The sequence below is a fragment of the Hylobates moloch genome, unplaced genomic scaffold (assembly GCF_009828535.3).
Source record: "Hylobates moloch isolate HMO894 unplaced genomic scaffold, HMol_V3 SCAFFOLD_9, whole genome shotgun sequence".
Taxonomy (NCBI): domain Eukaryota; kingdom Metazoa; phylum Chordata; class Mammalia; order Primates; family Hylobatidae; genus Hylobates; species Hylobates moloch.
In genome coordinates, this window is record NW_026652284.1 from 121,179,251 (window position 1) to 121,202,722 (window position 23,472).

Consider the following 23,472-nt stretch of genomic DNA (forward strand, 5'->3'; position numbering starts at 1 on the left):
TTCCACTTATATTAAAACTATGCATTGAATGTGCACAAAAGTGTTAAAACAGAGCTATAAGGATATTTATTAAAACTATGATGGTGGTTATCAGTGAGAGGAGTTGAAGAAATTTTCTTATTTGACAGTGTAGTTTCACTTTTTCTCTAACTAGAATGTATTATTACCTTTGAAAACAAATAAATTAAAAATCATTTTAAAAGGGCTCAAAATTAAATCAACAGATGAACAATAACTTGTTTTCTTTTTTTTTTTCTTCTTAATGCTCTTTAAAGAAATTCTACAGTTTGGTTTTTATCCTGATTGACAATCAATATCTCCCACGGATAATAATCATAATTGTAGTCCACATTTATTCAGTGTTGGGTACAATATGTATTAAGCTCTTGACATAAATTATCTCATCTAACTCCTTACGACAATCCCATATATAGGTAGGTATCACCACTATCCCCATTTTACCCATTTGGAAACAGACGCCAAGAGCTGACTAATAAAGTTTGGCAAATAGAATAGTCAAGGTGCAATAAGGACTTGAACCCAGATATTCTGCTTCAAGGGGTCACTCAACTAATCTACTTATATGGAGATAGGGTGCTGAATTCACACGAGTTGTATAACTGCAAAGAATCACTACAGTGGAGCAAAAGCACAGGAATTTAGAAAGAGGGGACAGCAAAATAAGCACAATAGTATCCTAGAACTACAAGAAACTAAAGATTCCTCTTTCTTTTAACTATCATCTTTACTTACTTTAAATATTGCACATATAAATTAACTAAGATGAAATGGCCATATCAAAACAATAGATCATTCAACTTTCCATGCAATCCTCTAAGAAGGATCTAACTTACAAACTCATGCTGTGTCTAGTTCTGTTTCAAGTAATAATAATCACAAGCCCTTACTTATGTATAGCAATTCTCATATTCTCCATTTCACTGACCCCTGACAAAAACTACGTAAGGTTTTGAAAGCCTTTAACACTGGTTAAAGCCCTAAGTTGTCCTCTTCTATTTCACCTCTTCTCTTATCATCTGAAGTTCTGTAATTTCTAGAAATAAGCCAAATTTACACTAACTTCGGTGCAAAATTTGACCCTCATTTCAAACATATCTTGAACTTAAAATTCTTCTTTCCAAACATACCATTCACTAATTCACCCTGACAGACAACCTGCTTTTCTTTCTTTAACTGTTTTAGCTGTTAAAAACATGTCAATGTATTATTCATGGAAATTTCTTTCAAGTATCTCTCTTCCTGTAACTCTGTATCCTTTTAACAGTATGTCTGGCTCTCTTCATTCCTTTGTATACCTCTGGTTCTCACACAGACTCTATCTTTCAGTTACCATTTCATTTTCGTATCTTGGCCTCACATAGAGATAGGGTAGAATACAATTCACATTATTCTTTTTCCCCAGCCACTATACTAGAGTAGGCTTCCACAGTGACCCTGAAAGATGATCACATGTGTTCCTGGAGTCCTCTCCCTGTAACTCAGCCAAGCCACTGAACTAGCACTCCTTTCTTGACTTCACATTAACTATTCGCCATCTATTGTATCTTTTTAGATCATCTCTAACTACCTGCTGACCTCAATTCTCCCATCAGGTTTTTTTAGATAGGCCTTTTATTTTACAACAGTTTTAGATTTACAAAAGAGTTACAAAGACAGTATCCTATATAGTCCACACCCAGGCCCCCCTACTATTAATATCTTTCATTACTTTGGTACATTTGTCACAAATAATAAACCAGTATGGATATATTATGATTAACAAACTCTATACTTCACTCAGATTTCATCAGTTTTTTTCCCTATCCTTTTTCTGTTCCAACATCTTATGGAGGACACCACGTTACATGTAATCATCATGTTTCTTTAGGCAACTCCTGGATATGTGAGTTTCTCTGACTCCCACTGTTTCCTTCATGACCTTGACAGTTTTGAGGAGTACTGGTTAGGTACTGAAGAGGGATTTGTTTGATGTTTTTTCTCATGATTAGACTGAGGTTATGGGTTTTTGTTATGAGGAAGACCACAGAGGTAAAGTGCCTTTCTCAACACATTACGTTATGGTTGCACACTATCAACATGACTGATCACTGGTGATGTTGACTTTGACCACCCGGCTGAGGTCATGCCTGTCAGGTTTCTTCACTGTAAAGTTACTTTTTCCCCACACTTCCTTTCCTTATTATACTCTTTAGAAACAAGCCACTAAATGTAGCTCATACGTTAGAGGTGAGTTTTATGCTCCACCTCCTTTGAGAGAGGGTATTTACATAAATTATTTGGAATTTTTCTATAGAGGAAATTTGTCACTGCTCCTTTAAATATTTATTTATTCAAGTATTTACATTACTATGGACTCATGGGTATTTAATTTATACTTTGGGTTACAATCTAATACTATGTAACTTAATTTGTTGCTCGAATTGTTCCAGCTTTTGTCACTAAGAACTCTTTCCACTGGCTCATTCATCCTTTGACGCAGCCCCATCGTTTTGCTTTTTGAGCACTTCCTTCTTTCTGGCACTACAAGCTGCTCTAGGGCTCACCCTTGTATTTTTCCTCCTCTCCCTCGAACTGCATTTTTCCAAGGAGCTCTGGTTCCTTCCACTGAAGAATGGTACTAGAAACCAAGATCTAAGCACAGGGTACCAGAAGAGATTTTTTTTAATGCTACTGGTATTTGTCATTTCATAACAGTGAAATAAACCAACATTTATCTTTCCTTTTTCATTTTAAAAAACATGAATGTTCCCTTAGAACTAAAAATCAACATGCTCCAAGTAACTTGTCTTCTTTCTCCTCAAGCACAGTCCTTTTCTGTGACTGGTATCCACAGTGGCCCATGACAGAAAACCAAGAGACTCCTTGGGTTCCTCCCTGTCCTTGATTCAAATGTAATCAGCCTCCAGTCACACAGACTCTGCCTCTGCTAGCCCATGTCTCCATGGCCACTGCTTCCTTCTGTCTCACAGCCTCATCATTCTCACACGGACAAGAAAGGTACAACAGCTTCCTGGCTCCTTGCTTCCATTTTTAATCTTCTTTAATAAAATTCTAATCTCACAAATACGGAATTCTAAATTGCAAATCTCATCATATAATTATCCTGCTTGAAATGATGAGTCAGTGATGCTCAAAGGCCAAGTCCAGACTCTTTGAAGAATGTACTAGATAGGTAATGACCTGGTGGTCCCTGTATACCTATCCTTCTCTCCCTCATAAGAATGGTATTCTATCTACCCCCAACCAACTTAGTTTCCTGACCTCTGCCTGATGGTCCATGTTTCTGTGCCTTTGCAAATGCTGATTTATCCTCTTGACTGGCTTCCTGACTCCTATGCAACAAACCCCACATACCTACACTTTGTGAATCACTCATTCTTTAAGACTTAGGTTAAATAACATCTCCACGTGAAAACACCTCACACATCAAGTACCATTCTCCTGTAAACACCCAGCTGATACTTCCACTTTAGTTTCTAGCACATTAATTTTGCTTACTTGTCTGAGAGTCTTCCTTTTAGCGGAATGCTTCCTGGGGGTTAAAATTTTGTTTTATTTCCGAATCTCCGGCACTTAGCTACAAAGGACTCAGTGTTCAATTATCTTTTGCTGAATTAATTATGAAAAAGATGACGTATAGGGCTTCTAGCCTCCCACGACGTAAACTCCAGGTTGGGTTAATTTAATACAATCTAATATAACAGTCTAATGCACAAATTAATTTCATTATTGGAAAAATTTCTAGTTATTCTAGATTTTTCTGATACATGAGCAGTAACTTCTGTATCTCTATTTGTGAAAAACAATCTGTAGTAACTTGCACAGAGAATATGAATAATAATTTATAAGCAATTTATAGGCAGCTGTAGAATTCAATATAAATTAGAAAAAAATATCACCATGCTATGATTAAATCTACACAAAGTGTATATGTTAACGGGCCATATACAATGTCAGCTTTAAGACATCTATCAACAAATCTAAATGTTTACTAACACAATTAATGTCATGAAGGATTCTGTTCTTTTCCTCTTCCAGATACAAAATTTTAGAAATAGTAGTGTTTCAGAATCAGTATTTAATTTTAAAATAAGCTAAGAATTTAGTTCTGCATATTTGCAGGTATAGCTTATAAGTACAATACTTACTCTAATACTTCATAGTTAGACTTCTTTTCTAGTGCATTGCCCCGCATCTCCCAGTATGATCGCCTAAAATCAGGGAAGACATACATTTATATGTATATATAAGGAATGTTTATGTTGTTAAGTGATAAAAACTGGGGGAAGAGGCATCTGAATAATAAAAATTAATGGCAACAACTGCAATTACTTTTGCACCAAACCCATAGTTCATAATTTACTCAAATTTTATTCAGTATTTTACTGATAATCCTTACGAAGAAAAGGAAAATACCTGGAAAATATTCAAAAATAATTAAAAAATTGATAAATAAAGGCTTCAATGTATAGTTATCATCTTACCGTATTTCCAGACAACCCAACTTCAAAGCAATTTCCTGGTCCACTTGATCAGCTATCTCTAACATATAATCGCTCTTCACCTACAACAAAAGGAATGGGAAAAACAACACTGTTTTAAAAGAAAAATATTAGATATACGCATTCAATAAATGTTTCCTGAGTACCTTTCATATAGTTTACATTGTGTCAGTAATTATGCTTGATGTTAAAGATATAAACGTGAGTTATACCAAAAAATAATTAAAGAAATAAAACAGTCTCCTATTAAGAAAAGCTCATATAATCTATGACCACTTAAATGGGACATTAAGAAGCAACGAATAGGGTCTGAATCGTAATAACCTTCAGGTGCTCCACACCTTTCCCATGCTGTCAAAAGTGAAAACAAGAAGGGAAATTTCCATTTCTACAAAAATTTGCAGATGTATTTTCTGACCTCAAACTACAGTTCCAGCAGCATATTTTGGACTCCAGTGAAAAGGCAAAGGATTTACATACTTCAAAATCCATTTAACTGTGCAGCTGAGATGTTTCCATCTAACCATCAATTTTAAGTGATTAATCTGCAAAGTAATACAAGCTTAAAGTCTAAAGTAAAGAGAAGAATCTAATGGAATTCTTGAAATGCCTTCTAAACAATGAATAAACTCAATTTTAAAAGCCGATAAGAGTGATATCAATACTTGCAAGTAACTGTCACTGTGAACACATTTTCAAAGATGAAATGTGTACAATTTCCTTGTAGATTAGCCTGAAAAGATTAAAATCTGCAATTGATTTTGATGGAAGAGAGTACCCATTTTGAACCTCACATGAAATGTTATCCACCCCTCCACCAAGACGCATCCCATCTCTTCAGCATTACACCTGTGTTACAAGAAAACAACGCTCAATTATTATATTATGAATTTTATCAACACAAAAATTTGTGGAAATTTGTCTTCTCTCTTGTTCTGTACTTTCATAATACCCTCCATTTTGCCTCGTTCCTGAAAGTCTAAACTATTTACTCTGACCCTTTATACAAAAAGTGTCTTGACTCCTGCCCTAAAAAAATTTTCAAACATCCTGTTCTTCAACGACTGCCTCCTAGCCTGCTAGCCCATTTGTTCAAAGAGTTCCATCCCCAGTTAACTCATCTCTCACTCCACACCAATCTTTGTCTACTTCATACTGGATGGTTCCTCATTATGACCGTCCCTTGCAAAGACAACCAGCTCCCCTGTCTCCCATTATCCCTCTGTTTGAATTGCTTGGTAAACCCAAGCCACGTTGAACCTACCCACTCATCCTCTTCATGTTTAGATGAGCAGCTGGAGAAATCATAGTATAAACTCCACTTTCAACTCATGAAGACAATCTCAAATGTCCAGTTACAACTATCTGGAAATTGAACAATCCATGCCTAGGAAGCTCTACAATTCACTGATTTCATACTTCCTCCAGTAAGCCTGCCATATCTCTTTGTTACAGAGAAGATAAAAGACATCAGATGAGCATACTCTCTTTAACCTACTAGGAATTTATAACCTAATATGCATTAAAAAAAGTATGAACATTTACTCATTTTCTCTTAAAGTAGGAGAAACATTTCCTCAACTAGCAGTGGACAACTATGTGCTATTACTGATCTAAGGACTATTCATCTCAAAACCTTTATTTTCTGCATTAGCATCTAAGTCTGGGTGCCCAATAAATACTTATTGAATGAATGCGTAAACAAATGAACAAACAGTCATCAAAATGGAGGGTGGATACATAAATGTTATTTTCCATATATATTTTCCATCCTTTACAAGGAAAAAGAGTTTCTACTCCTTCCACATAGCAGGCACTCAAGACTGATCAACCGGAACTGAATTAATCCATTCAGTTAAGCAAAAAGCTTTAGGTCTAGAACTATTTGTTTAACTTCAATTGACTCTTGTTTCCACAAAACAAAAAATAAGTCTCAATTTAAAACCTGTTTCGCATCATAAGTAGGTTTATTATCGAGCACAAAAACAAAGGCGCAAGAATTAAACCAAGAAAGGTATTTAGATAGGCAGAAAAATACCACAGCTACTCTGATGGAAACATTCAGTGGCTTTTAGTTGTCTGATGCAGATTTCAGAGGAACTACTGCAGACCACCAATTACATGATGAGGAAAATGCACCATTATCAAATTCAATTAATCTTGAAGATTAATTGCCACAATTTTTAAACACTATTCACAGGTAGGAAAAATAATCAAATGCTATGTTCATCATCAAAACCAAATTCATATTGTAAAAATGAAAAAAGGGGAAATTATAATAATCTTCATTTAAAAAATCTCATGAGAATGAGTTCAAAGTTCTGAGAGTTGTTTTTCCTACAGCTTTAATCTCGATTATCAGAGCTGTATGATTGCACACTGAAATCTACTTGTGGCCTGATGTGATCAAAGTATTCTGCAAAGAGTACAGATGTGAGATAGAATAAGGCATCACCACAGACCCGTGTCCTCCCCTCAAGCCCCAAAGTAGCTTCCTCTCTGCTGCCGGAGAGAAAGCAAACTCTATTCAGTGTCTCAATGCTCCCTGTCATCTAGGCTCTAGAGAGTGTTCTCTCAAGCCACTGAGCACGGCCACATCCTGAGGCTGGGCTTCAAGACTCAGAATTATGTACACACTTTGTTCATATCCCTTATAAAACACTTCTTGACAACCTCTCTTCCACTAACTCCCAGCAGAATTGCTATCATTTGTGAAACCAAATTTATCAAGCATTTAAGTTTCTGTAAAGTATATATACCTAGCACCATGTCACACAGATTTACATGTAATATCTCATTTAATAATCAGAACATTACTGTGAGGTAGGTACTATTATCACCCCCATTTTATAGCCTCATAAAAAGCCTAAAAGAATGCTCAAAATGATAGCAGTAGATAATAATCCTACTTAGGGAGTACCCACCAGGGACCAGTTACTATGCTAAGCATTTTACATATATTTCTGATCTTTACAATAATTCTTCAAGGTAGAGTTTATTAGTCCTATTATATATAAAGATCAGAAAACTTAACTTTGTGTTAAGCAAGTATTAAAGTCAGGATTCAAAATCCAGATGTATCAACTCCTAAAACTCCAGCTCTAGTTTGTACCTACAACTTGTGAACTCTTCCACAGTGCAGTCATTCTCTACTAGAATGAAGATTAACAAACAGGAACCACCTCTCATTTATCCTTGCATCCCCAGTATCAACCACAATAGATTCACACGCATCTCTGAGGTATTGGAACACTGTCACTGTGTTGTATTCTCTTTTTCTACTGTGGATTATACCCAGGTCCAGGAAATTTGCAAGATCCTTCCAAAAAAGGACTTCTGAAAGTTGGTTTTTAAAAATTAACTTGTTGGCCAGGCACAGTGGCTCATGCCTGTAATTCCAGCACTTTGGGAGGCCGAGGTGGGTGGATCACCTGAGGTAAGGAGTTCGAGACCAGCCTGGCCAACATGGTGAAACCCCATCTCTACTAAAAATACAAAAATTAGCTGGGCATGGTGGCAGGCGCCTATAATCCCAGCTACTCGGGAGGCTAAGGCGGGAGAATTGCTTGAACCCCATGAGGTGGAGGTTGCAGTGAGCCGAGATCGTGCCATTGCACTCCAGCCTGGGGGCCAACAGCGAGACTTTGTCTCAAAAAAAACTAGGATGGGCGAGGCACGGTGGCTCACACCTGTAATCCCAGCACTTTGGGAGGCCAAGGCGGGTGGACCACGAGGTCTGGAGATCGAGACCACCCTGGCTAACATGGTGAAACCCCATTCTCTACTAAAAAAAAAAAAAAAAATTAGCCAGGCGTGGTGACAGGCACCTGTAGTCCCAGCTACTCGGGAGGCTGAGGCAAGAGAATGGCGTGAACCCAGGAGGCGGAGCTTGCAGTGAGCCATGATCGCGTCACTGCACTCCAGCCTGGGCGACACAGCGAGACTCCATCTCAAAAAAGAAAAAGAAAAAAAAAACTAGGATGGATTTGGACTTCTTTCTTTGTGCAAGTATTGTATTTGTATCAAGGAGTTCCTTCATCATACTCTGCAATAGAATGAAGCACAGGTTTTAATATAAAAGCTGTTCACATTTTCTAATAGAAAATATTGATGCTAAATTACTCCATAATGTACTGCACATGTCAACTCAATGCTTTGGCTACCACATGAGATTGTGTGTTTTATTTTGGTCTCTTTTGAATATTCTAACAGCTACACAAATTTATCAATTGGACTCAAATGACCTTGGTAGCACAGAAAGAGGACGGGGCACAGGGCAGACAAAGGCAAAACTGACTAGGTTTATTTACTAGCTGGGTGACCAAAAGCAAGTAATTTTACTCTTACAGCCTAGCTGACTGAGTTTTTGTCAGATACGGTGAAGTATTTTGTATACAGAAGGAACTCAATGGCAGCTCCAAATTAACACTAACTTAATTTTTCCTCTTTCATACCTAAGCTATAAAAATATACAAATCAACAATTATGCTACCTTAATGAGTTACATACTTTTAAACAATTCAATGTCATTTAACATAGTATTTAACAGTTATGCATTCATTGATTTACCAAATGTTTATAAAATGACTATCATGTGCAGGATATTACAGTGAATAAAACATACGTGGAACTTACACAAAGGTAATGGTAAATTTTCATTTAAAAATAATTACTTTGGATGTTCTATTGAGGATAGACCATAAAGCTATATGACAACAAATGTTTCCATTATCTCTTTTTGTTGTCCATTTATAATGGTTAAGTAACCCCGAATTTTATTAAAAGTAAATGAAGGGGCCAGGCATGATGGCTCACACCTGTAATCCCAGTACTTTGGGAAGCCAAGGCAGGTGGATCGCTTGAGCTCAGGAGTTCAAGACCAGGCTGGTCAACATGGCAAAACCATCTCTCTACTATAAATACAAAAATTAGGCAGGCATGGTGGTGTGCACCTGTAGTCCCAGCTACATAGGAGGCTGAGGAAGGAGAATCACTTGAACCCGGGAGGCAGAGGTTGCAGTGAGCTGAGATCGTGCCACTGCTTTCCAGCGTGGGTGAGAGAGAGACTTTATCTCAAAAAAAAAAAAAAAAAAAAAAAAAAGGTAGTAAATGAAGAATCTAACTGCATAGCAATCTTTTAAAAGAACATTTGATGTTGAGTGTGTGTGTGTGTGCCCGTGTGCGTACTTGGGTGGGAGCACATGCACACATACACGTGTGCACACACACAATCTGATTCCTCAAACTTCAAAAGTTTGCTTTATTTCTTAAGATTTTTTTCATGACGTCTTCTAATAAATCTCATCTAAAAGTTTTGAATATCAGGGCATTAGGATTAAAAGTCAATTCTCACTATTAAATTCCTGAAGATAATAAACTGAGCACCTAAAACCCATGCCCTACTGTGTTGTGGATACAACGGTGAAGAAGACAGACTTCTTATTTGCTCTCACTGAATGCACACCCTGTTGGTAGGTACAAGAGATTAACAACAGTTAAATATAATGTATAAAAAACAGGTCAGTGGTTGCTAGAGTTAGGGATGGGACAGCATGTGACTAATAAAGCAACAGGGATTTTCTTTGTGTTCATAGGATAGTTCTGTATCTTGATTATGATGATTACATACATTTGCACCTGTGATAAAACTGCACAGAATTACACACACACACACACACACACTTGAGTGTGTATAAACATTAGTGAAATCTAAATTAGGTTTGCGGTCTAGTTAACACTATTCTGCCAGTATCAATTTCCTTATTCCTATATTGTATTATATCATGACTGAAGTGGTAATTACTGGACTGTATACAATTGTCAAAACTTACTAAACTGCATACTTCAATTGATTATTTTATTGTATGTAAATTATACCTCAATAAAACAAATTTTGTATTTTAAAATGTGTATGTTGTATGGGAAATGTACGGGTACTATGCACAGGTAAATGGAAGGCTTTACGTGGAAAGCACCATTTAAATTAAGAGCTGAAGACTGAGCAGAAGTAACCTAATTCCAGGAAAGACAAAGCAAGTTATGCAGGAAAATGTTAACTCAGCGGCAGGTCTGGGACGCTAAAATCCTGTTCATTCCCAAGAAAGGCATATTTTTAGGGCTGGCCCTTAGTCTCTTAGAAACTAAACCCCTGAAATGTTCTGTCGGATAAGAGTGCTTTTGCATACCCGAAGATGGCCACAATTTGACCACCAACTGGTGAAAAAACTGGCCACCAATTTGAACCAGATAATTTATGCACACACTGTTTTGACGGTAAACACCTGTGTTCTCTCTAGGGTCTGGAATGTGAATAAATGAGGTCACGTAGGCGTTGTATGCCTATGAGACTGACCTCCAACACACACCTTAAACACTCAAGCTCAGGCCAGTCTCTGCTTGGCAAAACTTTGCATATGATGTCACATTCTTTTTTTTTTTTTTTTAATACTTTAAGTTCTAGGGCACGTGTGCACAACATGCAGGTTTGTTACATATGTATACATCTGCCATGTTGGTGTGCTGCACCCATTAACTCGTCATTTACATTAGGTATATCTCCTAATGCTATCCCTCCCCACTTCCCCCACCCCACGACAGGCCCCAGTGTGTGATGTTCCCCGCCATGTGTCCAAGTGTTCTCATTGTTCAATTCCCACCTATGAGTGAGAACATGCAGTGTTTGGTTTTCTGTCCTTGTGATAGTTTGCTCAGAATGATGGTTTCCAGCTTCATCCATGTCCCTACAAAGGACATGAACTCATCCTTTTTTATGGCTGCATAGTATTCCACGGTGTATATGTGCCACATTTTCTTAATCCAGTCTATCATTGATGGACATTTGGGTTGGTTCCAAGTCTTTGCTATTGTGAATAGTGCCACAATAAACATACGTGTGCATGAATGTCACACTCTTTATTAACCATGAGTGCTTCTCCTTCAATTATCAAAAATATACAAGAGCGAAAAAGGGAGAAGAAATGTAAACAATTAAATCTTCAAACCACAGAAAATAAACCTTCTAATAAGAGAGTTAGACTATATTACATTTTAGCTTCTCTCTGGAAAAGGGCAGCTGATAATTCCCATACTGAGAATGCCAGGCTTAAACTAAGATTTACCTCTTAGACCTGCAATTACAAAATATATCTTAACTGACAGCTTTAAGGCCAAGAAAATATAGAGAAGGAAGTCAATTTCTAATGACACAATTATCTGAAAACTTGTAAAAATAAAAAAGAAAACTGGAATAAAAATAAAAGGAAGTTGACCAATAAGAAATAAGTATGCCCCGGTACCTCACGTTTCTATAGTTAAGTTTAGATTCTATACCATAGAGTTAAGTTACAGTTCTAGACTCAGTATTTTCTTCAACTTCCTACTGCAACTCCTTTTGTCAAGGAAACCACTGATTATTTAATGTCATTTAAAAGCTAACGGGTGGACATACTCATTATGTCTTAAAACATCTGTAGGAGTAAACAATGACAAACTCATGTCAGACTCAGGCATCTTAACAGCTGAACATTTCAACAGTGCTAAAAGATTTTTATACAAGTTCAGCATCCTCAATGCAGACTAATATGACTTCTTGACTAAACATAGACACTGGCCTTCAAACTAACAGCCACCATCATTTGCAAAAAGTTGCCAATGAAATACTTATAACTTTAACAAATGAAAGTTGAGAGAGAAAAAATAAATGTTATATGGCAAAGAAAAAATTTGATTCTGGGGTAAAACAAACTGTTCCTGCTTTCTCATCAGTCATTAGCTTTATTGTCAAACTCATTTTTATAAATTCCTGCTCTACAGTGAATAGTGTTATAACAAGATTCTAGTTTATTTTTAGAGTGTACTGATTAATATATTTCAGAATATTCACAAATAGGTCAAAATATTTAATGAGTCATTGAAATTTCCACATTGGTAGTCACATTTAGGCCATCTTTTAATGAAGCTATGTGCATCCTTAATAATTATGTCCAACCAGTAATATAACACTCAAACACTCATCAGTGTTTTCCTCATGACCCCACCCAAAATGGACTTGGATGAATTTTCAGAACGAGAAATAATAAAATTAGGGCAGTTTATTGTAATCTATCTATTTCCCTCCCTCTCTTCTTTTCATGGGACAGGAGTGGTGCTAGAAATAATTTAAACATAATAATTTTATTTCTGCCCTGGCTAAACCAAATATATATATGTATGTATAAAATATATGTATTTTTAGAAACTGGGTATTGCTCTGTCACCCAGGCTGGAGTACAATGGCACAACCATGACTCACTGCAGCCCAAACTCAAGCACAAGTGGTCCTTCAGCCTCAGCTTCCCAAAGGGCTGAGATTACAGGCATGAGCTACTGCATCTGGCCCCATTAAAAATATCGATTCATCTACATAGAAATTAAAACAGAGAACACTAAGGAGTGTGTTCACTATGTGCCAGACATTTCTAAGTGCTTTGATATGCTGTTTCACTGAAGACTCACAACAATCCCCTCTGCCCATTTTCTAGACTTAAAAAAAAAAGAGGGGGCCACGTGCGGTGGCTCATGCCTGTAATCCCAGCACTTTGGGAGGCCGAGGTGGGTGGATCACGAGGTCAGGAGATTGAGACCATCCTGGCCAACATGGTGAAACCCCATCTCTACTAAAAATATAAAAAATTAGCCAGGTATGGAGGCACGCAACTGTAGTCCCAGCTACTCAGGAGGCTGAGGCAGGAGAATCGCTTGAACCCGGGAAGCGGGGGTTGCAGTGAGCCGAGATCGCGCCACCGCACTCCAGCCTGGGCAACACAGCAAGACTCTGTCTCAAAAAAACAAAAAAAGAAAACCTAAGATCAGATAAGAAAATGAACAGACAAGCCACAGACTCAGAGAAAATACTAGCAAAACATAACATGACAAAGGACTGGTGTCCAAGGTACATGAAAAGTCCTGCATTTTAAAATCATAGAGACAGAAAGTAGAATGGTGGTTGCCAGGGGCTGCAAGGAGGACAAATGGGGAAATAGTGTCTACAGACTTTCGGTTTTATAAAATGAAAAGAGTTACAGAGAAGGATGGTGGGGATGGTTGTGCAACATTATGAATGTATGTAGCACTGCTGAACTGCACACTTAAAAATGGTTAAGATGGTAAATTTTATGATGGTGTGTGTTCTACCACAATTAAAAAAAAAAATCGGGAAGAAAAAGCGTACAATTTAACAATACAAATTGTACAAAAAGGTTTAAGCAGATTTTCAAAAAAGGAGACCTATTAACATTCAATACGCACATGGAAGAATAAACAAACTGATTATTAGTTGGTACTCAGAGAAGTGAATATAAAAACCACATGATTCAACCATATACCCACAGTCAAAAGGCTAAAACAAAAAAATGACAACATCAAATGTTGGATGGAATGTAGAGCAACCAGAACTCTCATACATTACTGGAGGAAATATAAAATCATACAACTGTAAAGGATCAAAGGGTAGATACAAATTTCATTTAACATGAAAGTCCCAGCCCACGTTCACAAAAATGCTTGCCAAAGAATGTTTCTAGTCATCTCAATAATAGCAAAAAAAACAACAACAACAACAACAACAAAAAACACAAACAAAAAAAAGTCCAGATGTTCATCTACAGAAGAATGGATAAATACACTACAATATATTTATATAACAGAATACTACTCAACAAAAAAACTATTGAAATCTCAAAAACATGAGAAAAGAAACTTCACATAAAAGAATACGCACTACATAATCTGTTTATAAGAAATTCTAAAACAGGCAAAACTAAACTACGGTGGGAAAAACACAAGAGCAATGGTTGCTTCCCATGACTGGGGGCAAGGATTGACTAGGAAGGGTCAGTGGGAAACTTTCTGGGGTGATGGTCATATTCTACATTCCATAGGGATTCAGATTATTCTGGTGAATGTATCTATGAAAACTCAATAAATGTATACTTAATATTTATGTATTTAACTGTGTATAAATCAAAACAAAAACTGTAATTGAATACTGAATTCTAGGTTAATAATACTTATGCTGAATTGTGCTGACACTTGAAACTTACTTTGAAATGTATGAAAATTTAAGATGGATTAATGGCTAAAGGGATGGAGAGATAAAAACAGTTATGTGATAAAGGAAGCATAATAAACGTTAATGGTAGAATCTAAGTGGTGAGTATGCTGGTGTTCATTATAAAATTCTTTTAACACTGCAGTACATCTGAAGTTTCATAATACAATGTCGTAGAAAAAATAAAACTTTGAGGTACAGAGAAATAATTTCTCCACAGTTAAAGTTAAGCCATTGATCAGAGTGATCATACTCAGCCATGAAGCTTGTTGACGCCAGTAAGTCTCCACATAGTGACCTTTACCTTCTTATATACTATTAGCAGAACAGTGAGAATGACATTTTTTGCAACCCGGATCTGAACTCTGTCATCCCTTTGCACTTAACTTTCTCTGGCTTCTCAGTGTCTTCACAACCAAGGTCAGATGACTGAAAAGGGCATCTCAAGCCATCCCTTACTGTCTCATCTGTCACCCTGCCCTCCAGCCACACTGGCTTTTTATCAGCTCCTTGAATCTCCAAGCTCCCTTCTACAAGGGGCCTTTGTATCAAATCCAAGTGTGGAAACGCAATTAAGCATCGTAACAATTCAATGACTTAGGATTCCAACAGTATTGCTAAAGGGACCTGCTATATAAACCAGGACCATATTCTGGATGCATTATAATAATTATTCTTACATTACTGGGGTCACAAGAAGGTAAAGGAAAATGGGGCAGAGGGATGAAATAAGAACAAATACAAGCTAAGATCCTAATAGAAGCCATGGGCTGTAAGATACAGGAACAGAGGACATGTATGCTCTCAGCTGGCTGAGGACTGACCACTTCTCCTTACTTCCCCAAAGTGAGAGAGCTTATCTTGAGATTCATGTAGTACGGCGGTATCTGCAAAATCTACTCAAAGGGTCTCCATTTGGTAGTAACTTGTTTCCCAGCAAACAAATACAAACCTTTAGAGGAAAGAATCCCCAAACTAGGCCCTCAAGATTTCCACATGTGAAGTTCAACAAAACAAGAGTTCAGAACTCACACACCAGGAAAAAAGTCACTGTGAAAACCACCAACAACAAATGTGAAGAGCCCAAGGGCTTCAGATGCTATAATTCACATTCAGAATAGAGACATTCATTATATATGAAATGGTAAAAGAAATATTAATAAAAGGCAGACAGATTAGCAAAAAATAAGGGCCATATGAAGTGGCCTGGCAATTTAAAAAGTTTTTTAAAATCATAAGCAAAAAAATCAACAAATGCACCAAACATAAAACTGGTCACGATTGAGGAGAGCTGGTAATCTGACAGACTAGACTGATCTGAATTATGTATCCTTTAGAAAGACAAGAAATTAAAAACAAGCTAACACATATGGAGAGACTGAGGAGTTCTAACATAGATCTAACCAAAAATCCCAGAAGAAATAACAAAAAACTAAGAAAAGGTCATATCAGAATAGACAACAACTAAGACATTTCCAGAATTGATGAAAACGGCATGACCCCCTAGAGGTACAGGTAGCACGACACAGATCAAGCAAGGGAAGAAAAAAAAAAAAAGAAAGAAAAAAAAGAAAATCCACGACTCGTTTGTAATGAAGCTGCAAAAACCAAAGAGAAAAAAGGATCTTCAAGCCATCCAGAGAGAAAAGACAGGTCACCTACACAGAAAGACAAAATGAGAGCTGAGTTCTCAACAGCAAATAAACAAAGACAGTAGGAAATAACCATCAAAATGCTGACAGAAAATGCCTACCATGATTTGTGTACCCAGCAATACTATTTTTCAAGCAGGAAAAAAAAGAACATTAGAAAAATAGATCTAAACAACACAATTAACAATCTTGAAATAATGGCTATTTATTGAGCCTGTGCCAAATAATTACAGAAGACACATTCCACTCAAGCAAAACTGGAACCTTAACAATATCTAAATATGTGCAAGATGATGAAACAAGTCCATACAGAACTTAAACAATTAGTATCAAATGAGCCACACTCTAACTACAATGCAAAATTATTTTCAAAATGAGTCAAAAGAGATAAATTATTAAATCCACAGATGATCACTTTTCCATTTATACCAGCAAGGTATACTGAATGTCCTGACCAACCTCCTAGCTGAAAGCAACTAAAACCGCTAAACAAATTATCTTTTAAAAATCTTCTTGAATGCTTACGTGAGCTGGGAAACAAAACAAAACAAAACAAAAAATACTCAAGCTAATGACAGGAATAGAGAAGTCTATGGGAGAACTTCAGGTCAGCTTTTACCTTAAGGATAGAACTGAAGAATAAAAACATGTTGTAAAGCATGACAACTGGCAAACAAAAGCAAGCATGGGAATGATAAATACAAAATTCAGGATAATGGTACCCTGAGTGGAGTGAAAGGGCAGTGTGTACAGTGAGGTGGGCCACAGGAACATGGGACAGGGAAGTATCAGGATGTTCTTTTCATCTGAGCAGTAGGGTCATGGGTATTCATTTCATCATCAATTATCACACCTTATAAAAGAATAAATATGTATTAGATATTATAGAATCTACAGAATTAAAAAGTATCAATGTCATCAAATTCTGAGCCCCATAAAAATCACTGATTTAGCCTAGAATTCGGTGGAAGTATGTTATGTATATATGTATCCATTTTAAATATTTGCATCAAATATTAAAGACTTTAAAGGTTAGAGAATGCATATCATCAAATTCTGAGGCCATTATAAAGTGATTAATTTATCTTACACTTCAGTGAAGGTTCTCACACACAATACTTACATAATGTTTCAGCTGCATTCTCAGATAAATATACGCTGGCTATAGAAAGCTGACGAGGACAATTACTGATTTATCTGCACCCCCTCCCCCCAACAGGTGTGTTTAAATAGCAGAAACCTCTGGATTCCAAACTGATTTTGCAACTTTGGAATTAAACCCTTTCCCAAGTTGGGTGCTGCCTGTGTAGGACAACATATGGATCACTTACAATAGTTCTGGAATTGCGAAGCATGTGGCAGGGCAGATTCTGCATTGAGACTTTACCAGGAGAAGCCAAATATATAATTACCAAACCAGCAATAAAAACTGATACTATATTCAAAACTTTCTTGCCAGATCAGGGTAAAATTTAAAAATATGCATTTTTTTCCCCACACAAACGAAAATTATACATGTTTTATACATGGCCTGTTTTAAACAACAGCATTTAATGCTCTTAATACCTTCCACATCCATGAACAGTTGTACCTCCGTTAATGAGGGATACATAAATTTGAAACTCAGTACAACTAACTTGTTGAAAGACATCTGCAACGCCTCTAATTTCTTTCTTGTTACTGTAATATGCTTATAAGCATCCTTGTACATGTATGCATACATGTGTAAATCTTATTATTTCTTTTGAATAAATTCATAAAAGTAGAATTATTAGGTCCAATCATAGGAAACTGCCAAGGTTTCAACTGTTTTTTACTTACGGTAAAGATGGCAGTCAACAGGGTCACCCAACAAACTAGAGGACATGAACATATTCAAGGCTTTTGGTATATTGGCCAATTCATTCACTTTGACAAATCATAGTATTTTGTTGTTGTTGTTGAGACAGGGCCTTGCTCTGTCGCCCAGGCTAGAGTGCAGTGGCATGATCTTGGCTCACTGCAACCTCTGCCTCCTGGATTCAAGCTATTCTCCTGCCTCAGCTCCTGAGTAGCCAAGATACAGGTGTGTACCACCACGCTCTGCTAATCTTTGTATTTTTAGTAGAGATGGAGTTTTGCCATGTTGGCCAAGGCTGGTCTTGAACTCCTGACCTCAGGTGATCCACCCGCCTCAGCCTCCCCAAGTGCTGGGATTACAGGCGTGAGCCACCGAACCCAGCCAATCATAGTATTTTCTTTCTTCCTCCCTTCCCTTTTTATGACTTTGGTACCATCTTTAACTTCCTCCAGTTACCATTACTTGAACCTGAAATACTAGCATGGAAAAACAACGACATTGCCAATCACCAATGGGAAAGGAATGTGACCATAACTATACTTTCTTTTAAAATGTATGTACTTGATAAACTATTATAAAAGGATACACAAAATGAAAGTGATTATTAGAATAGAGATAATTTAAGTAATGTTTTAGAATTATTTTTTGAACTTTATAAAAATGTGCCATGCCAAGCATGGTGGCTCATGCCTGTACTCCCGGCACTTTGGGAGGCCAGGGCGGAAGGACTGCTTCAGAACAGGAATTTGAGATCAGCTTGGGTAACATAGCAAGACCCCCATCTCTACAAAAAAAAATTTTAAAAATTAGCGAGGCATCATGGCATGCACCTGTAGTCCCAACTACTCAGGAGGCTGAGGCAGGGGGATTGCTTGAGCCCAGAAGTTTGAGGCTGCAGTGAGGTTTAATAATCATGCCACTACACTCCAGACTGGGCAACAGAGCAAGACCCTGTCTCTATAAAAATAAAATAAAATTTTAAAAATATTAAAATGTACCATATAACTTAACAGATTTTTAAAAATTAAAAAGACGAAAAGAGAAACTGTAGAAATGAATGACAGGAAAGAGTGGGGTGGAGGAGCTGAAAGGCTCTATAGAGTGCACATAGGAAGGAAAAAGGCAAGCTATGTACCATCCCATAATGTGCAGCTCACACTTGTATGGTGATATGCAAATGGCAAATGCTGAATCCTCTAAGTCTGTTACTGTCAACAGACTGAAATTCAAAATATCACTGGGCAATTATATGGCAGACAATTTTATCTCATATGATGAACATAACAGTCGTATAGAATAGTTATTCCATATCTATATTTTAGTATATGAAACAATTAAGCACAAAGAGACTCAGAGGAACCTAAAATCACAGAGCTATTACATACAGAACAAGCACACGACTGTAATCACTGCATATTCCTTTAAGCGAAATTTCATTAACACTTAACTATACTTAGTGAATGCCTTGATCAGAATTTTTTTTAGACCACTCTGACTGGATGGCAGTATCAGGGATAGACTGAATTTTTAAAAGGTTCATTACACTTAGCTTTCTCTTGGGTTTTATAAAGACCGCTGAACTGAATTCTATAGACTACCATAAAATATATCCTATTAGTAAAAGAAAATCTGGGATACACTGGTATGTGCAGTACTCACTTTATCACATAGGAAAGTCTTCCAACAAAGAAAAAGTAGGACAACCTAGTAACAGTGTGAACTAGGAACAAAAAAATTGCAGACTTTTAGGTTAGCCTAGAAATTATAAAAAGGAGTCACTTAGGCCTGTATTATGCATTCTGGAAATCAATGTTACTAAAGTACCCATGTATTTCCTTGGCGGGTACAATTTTTTTCAAAGAAATAATACCAATAGTGACACAGATCACATACCAAGAGAAAAATGATAAATAAACATGAGTTATTTAAACTCTCTTGTTATCTTCTTCGCCAAAATATGAAGTTCAACAGATGCTAAAGGATGAGATGTAATAATACATGAGAACCAGTCTGTAAGATGAAAATTATTTTTGCAATGAGTAGGCTTCCAATAAGCTCAGCTGGAATCCGAAAACGCCTTCTTAATCTTTCCATTTTACCAACTTAACTCCCTCTCATATTCAACTCAGTATTATCGTAAACCCTCAAAACTTGTCACCAATCCTTTACCTCAGGATTCCCCAAACCCTGGGCCATGGATCAGTACCAGTTAGTAGCCTATTAGGAACCAGGTCACACAGCAGGAGGTGAGCTGTGGGCAAGCGAGCATTACCGCCTCAGCTCTGCCTCCTGTCAGATCAGCAGTGGCATTAGATTTTCATAGGAGCGCAAACCCTGTTGTGAGCTGCACATGCGAGGGATCTAGGTTGCGCATTCCTTATGAGAACCTAACGCCTGATGATCTGAGGTCAAACAGTTTCATCCCGAAATCATTCCCCCACACTCCACCCCCCACATCCTGTGGCCCTGGTGTGTAGAAAAACTGTCCTCCTCAAAACCGGTCGCTGGTGCCAAAAAGGTGTTAGGTAAAGCAGCAGGCCCCAACCTATCTCCTATGTGACTACTTCTTCACAGACAAGATGAAAACAGACACACCCCCACCAACAGCTGGAAACTTCCTTAGCTTCCTACTCTCTCAGCTTGAATCTTTTAAGTGGTAACATCTATCATTATCTCACATAGAAAAATATAGAACAATTTACCTTCTTACCTCCTTCTTTTGAATCTAATCCACCATTGCTCTTTCATGGCAGTAAGTGCCTACTTACATAATAAGCCTTTTTCTTCCTTGTTTTCACATTGTTTTAGTTCAATCTCTGGGTCCTATCAAATCCATCCACTAAATTTGCTTATTATAATATACTTTCACTTTAATTTCTTGCCAGAATGATTGAAGAGCCTCTAAACATGCTTGCAACCTTTTAAAAATTCAATCTATCCCTCATACTGCCATCTAATCAGAGTGGTCTCAAAAAAAAAATTCTGGTTACGGCATTTGCTAACTAAAGTTTTTAAATGGCTCCCAATATCTGCAGAAGAAAACTTAAACCCCTGTCTACATGATGTTTGTGGTCCCTCTCTCACCAAAATGTTATGAACTATTTTAGCTAAGACTGCACCACATTTTCTCTCTCCCCTCCGTGTTCTTGTCTAGAAAACACAACTCTTTCTTTTCTACAAAGTTGGAGACTCCTCAAATGATGCTTTTCAGTGGAGCCATCTCAATACCAAATCTATACTGGGTCAGCAGACTCTTCTATGCACAGTCACATCATTCGTGCTTATTAACAGCAAAAGATCAAACACAAAGTAACTGTTTACAGGAATCCTCCACTAGACAGAAGAATTTAAAGGTGTGGATTATGGGATTTATTTCTGCATTCCAGGTCCAGAATAGTTAGTTAATAAAAATTTTTATTAAAGCAAAAAAAATTACCAAGAACATTTAATGACAAAATTATATGTACAAATGTCTTTTTGATGTTTATTAGCATTTTTGGCATTTTATCTTACATATATTTATTGTCTAATACCTTACGGTGTAAAAAGCAAAGCAGATCAATTTTATATGGGTATAGTTGGCTCTGCAACAATCTCTACCTATGACAAATTCATTGCTATTCAGGCATAATAATTGTATTCAAATTAAAGTTCAAGAAATGATTGTAGACTTACTGTCTCCATATAATAGAAGTTATCTTTTAAGATTTGCTCAAGTATACAAAAGCTCACAAAGAACAAAAAAAGTAATAATTTCTTATTGGTTAAAAGATTCTTATTGCCATTCAGCAACAAATTTCTATTCCTCCAAATGTGAGCTTTAATCAAATTTGAAAATAAAAATATGCAATAAATAGGATTCAAAGAAACAAGCAAAAAAGTATATTAAGGCAGCCTCTAATACCTGTTGATAGAAGAAATTCAAAGTTGGCTTATCTTCAGTAAACTGGTTTAGAAATCCTTTTGGCAAATAACGAATTCTCAATTCATATCTAAAAATAATTCACAAAACAGAACAATTAGAAATTAGTCATTTTCTCAATTTATAGTCTACAATTATAATATTATTGTGAGTATAGCATTCCTAATTACTCTGAAAGATGATTTCAAACATAAGCTATAATCAATTAATCTTTAAATGTAATTTTTAAACATTTTAGCACAAAGAAAGAGCACATATCATAAATGTGCTACAACTCAGTGATTCAAGGAAACAGAGCATAGTAAGAGGCCCAGAAGTCCTTCCAACCCATGGGTCATTCTCCACCACTGCTCAGGGGAAGAACTGCCCTGACTTCTAATATCTTCCATGACTCCCCACGTCTCAATTTTTATCAGTGGAATTGCACAGTATATACTCTTATTTGTTCAGAAAGCTAAGCTTTAAGAATGGATAAAACAAACCAATGTCCCCAGAATGCTCTTTATCTTTCTCATTCTCTCTTTATGTGTATGTGTGGCTCTACCCATATGAACACTCTTATAAATGTCTTCTGGTAAACATATGTACACATTTCGGTTGCATATATACCTAGGAGCACTGGATAACAAATACATCCATTAGCTTTAGCAGATATTATCAAACAGCATGCCAAAGAGGTTGTAACAAGTCAAACTCCCACCAACAGCATGGGGGTGTTCCAGTTCCTCTATATCTTTGCCTCCACTTGGCATTTTCTAACTTTTTTGTTTTACTCACTCTGACTGGCATACTGTAATAGTGCATGGTCATTTTAATTGGCATTTCTTTGGTAAATAATGAAAGTGAGTACTTTCACATGCTTTTTGGTCATTTTGAATATCTTCTTTTGTGAGGTGCCTGTTGAGTTTTTTATTTTTTGTAGAGAGAGGGTCTCACTATGCTGCCTAGGCTGGTCTTAAACTCCTGGTCTCAAAGGATCCTTCCACCTTGGCCTTCCAAAGTACTGGGATTATAGGCGTGAGCCTCCACCCCTGGCCATGTTCAAGTTTTTGTCCTTGTTTTCCTACTAAATGGTCTACCTTTTCTCCTTCACCATCTATTGATTTGTAGGTGTTCTTTATATATTCTAGATTTGAGGCCTTTACCTCCTATTGATTTGTAGGTGTTCTTTATATATTCTAGATTTGAGGCCTTTGTTAGACATAGTGAATATCCTCTTCCATTCTGTGGCTTAATGGTATTGTTTTTGTAACCACTCAACAAAATTTCAATGCAATCTTTTGAGGAAGCAAAGTTTGGTACACACACGCAAGTTCTGCTAAGACTTATAAATGTCCACCTTATTAAAATACAAAATTGCCAAACAATTTGGTTTCATTTCACTTTTACTCTCAGAAAGAGTTCAATAACTTACTGTAGATATTCTACACTGGGTTATTATATAACAG

At 36.8% G+C, this 23,472-nt stretch overlaps 1 protein-coding gene across 20 annotated transcripts in view; it reads right to left on the reverse strand.

Annotated features, from left to right (window-relative positions):
• PTK2 (protein tyrosine kinase 2) overlaps positions 1 to 23,472 on the reverse strand; it is a 350,940-nt gene that overhangs the window by 194,808 nt on the left and 132,660 nt on the right. For 19 of the 20 annotated variants that reach the window (XM_058444064.1, XM_058444062.1, XM_058444063.1 and 16 more), the window contains 3 exons: positions 22,007 to 22,094; positions 4,506 to 4,585; positions 4,170 to 4,232 (listed from right to left, as the gene is read on the reverse strand). In XM_058444064.1, the coding sequence (XP_058300047.1) occupies positions 4,170 to 4,232; positions 4,506 to 4,585; positions 22,007 to 22,094 (231 nt within the window). Of the gene's footprint in view, positions 1 to 1,865; positions 1,982 to 4,169; positions 4,233 to 4,505; positions 4,586 to 22,006; positions 22,095 to 23,472 lie in introns of those variants that run through there. The other variant, XM_058444072.1, reaches the window with a different exon arrangement.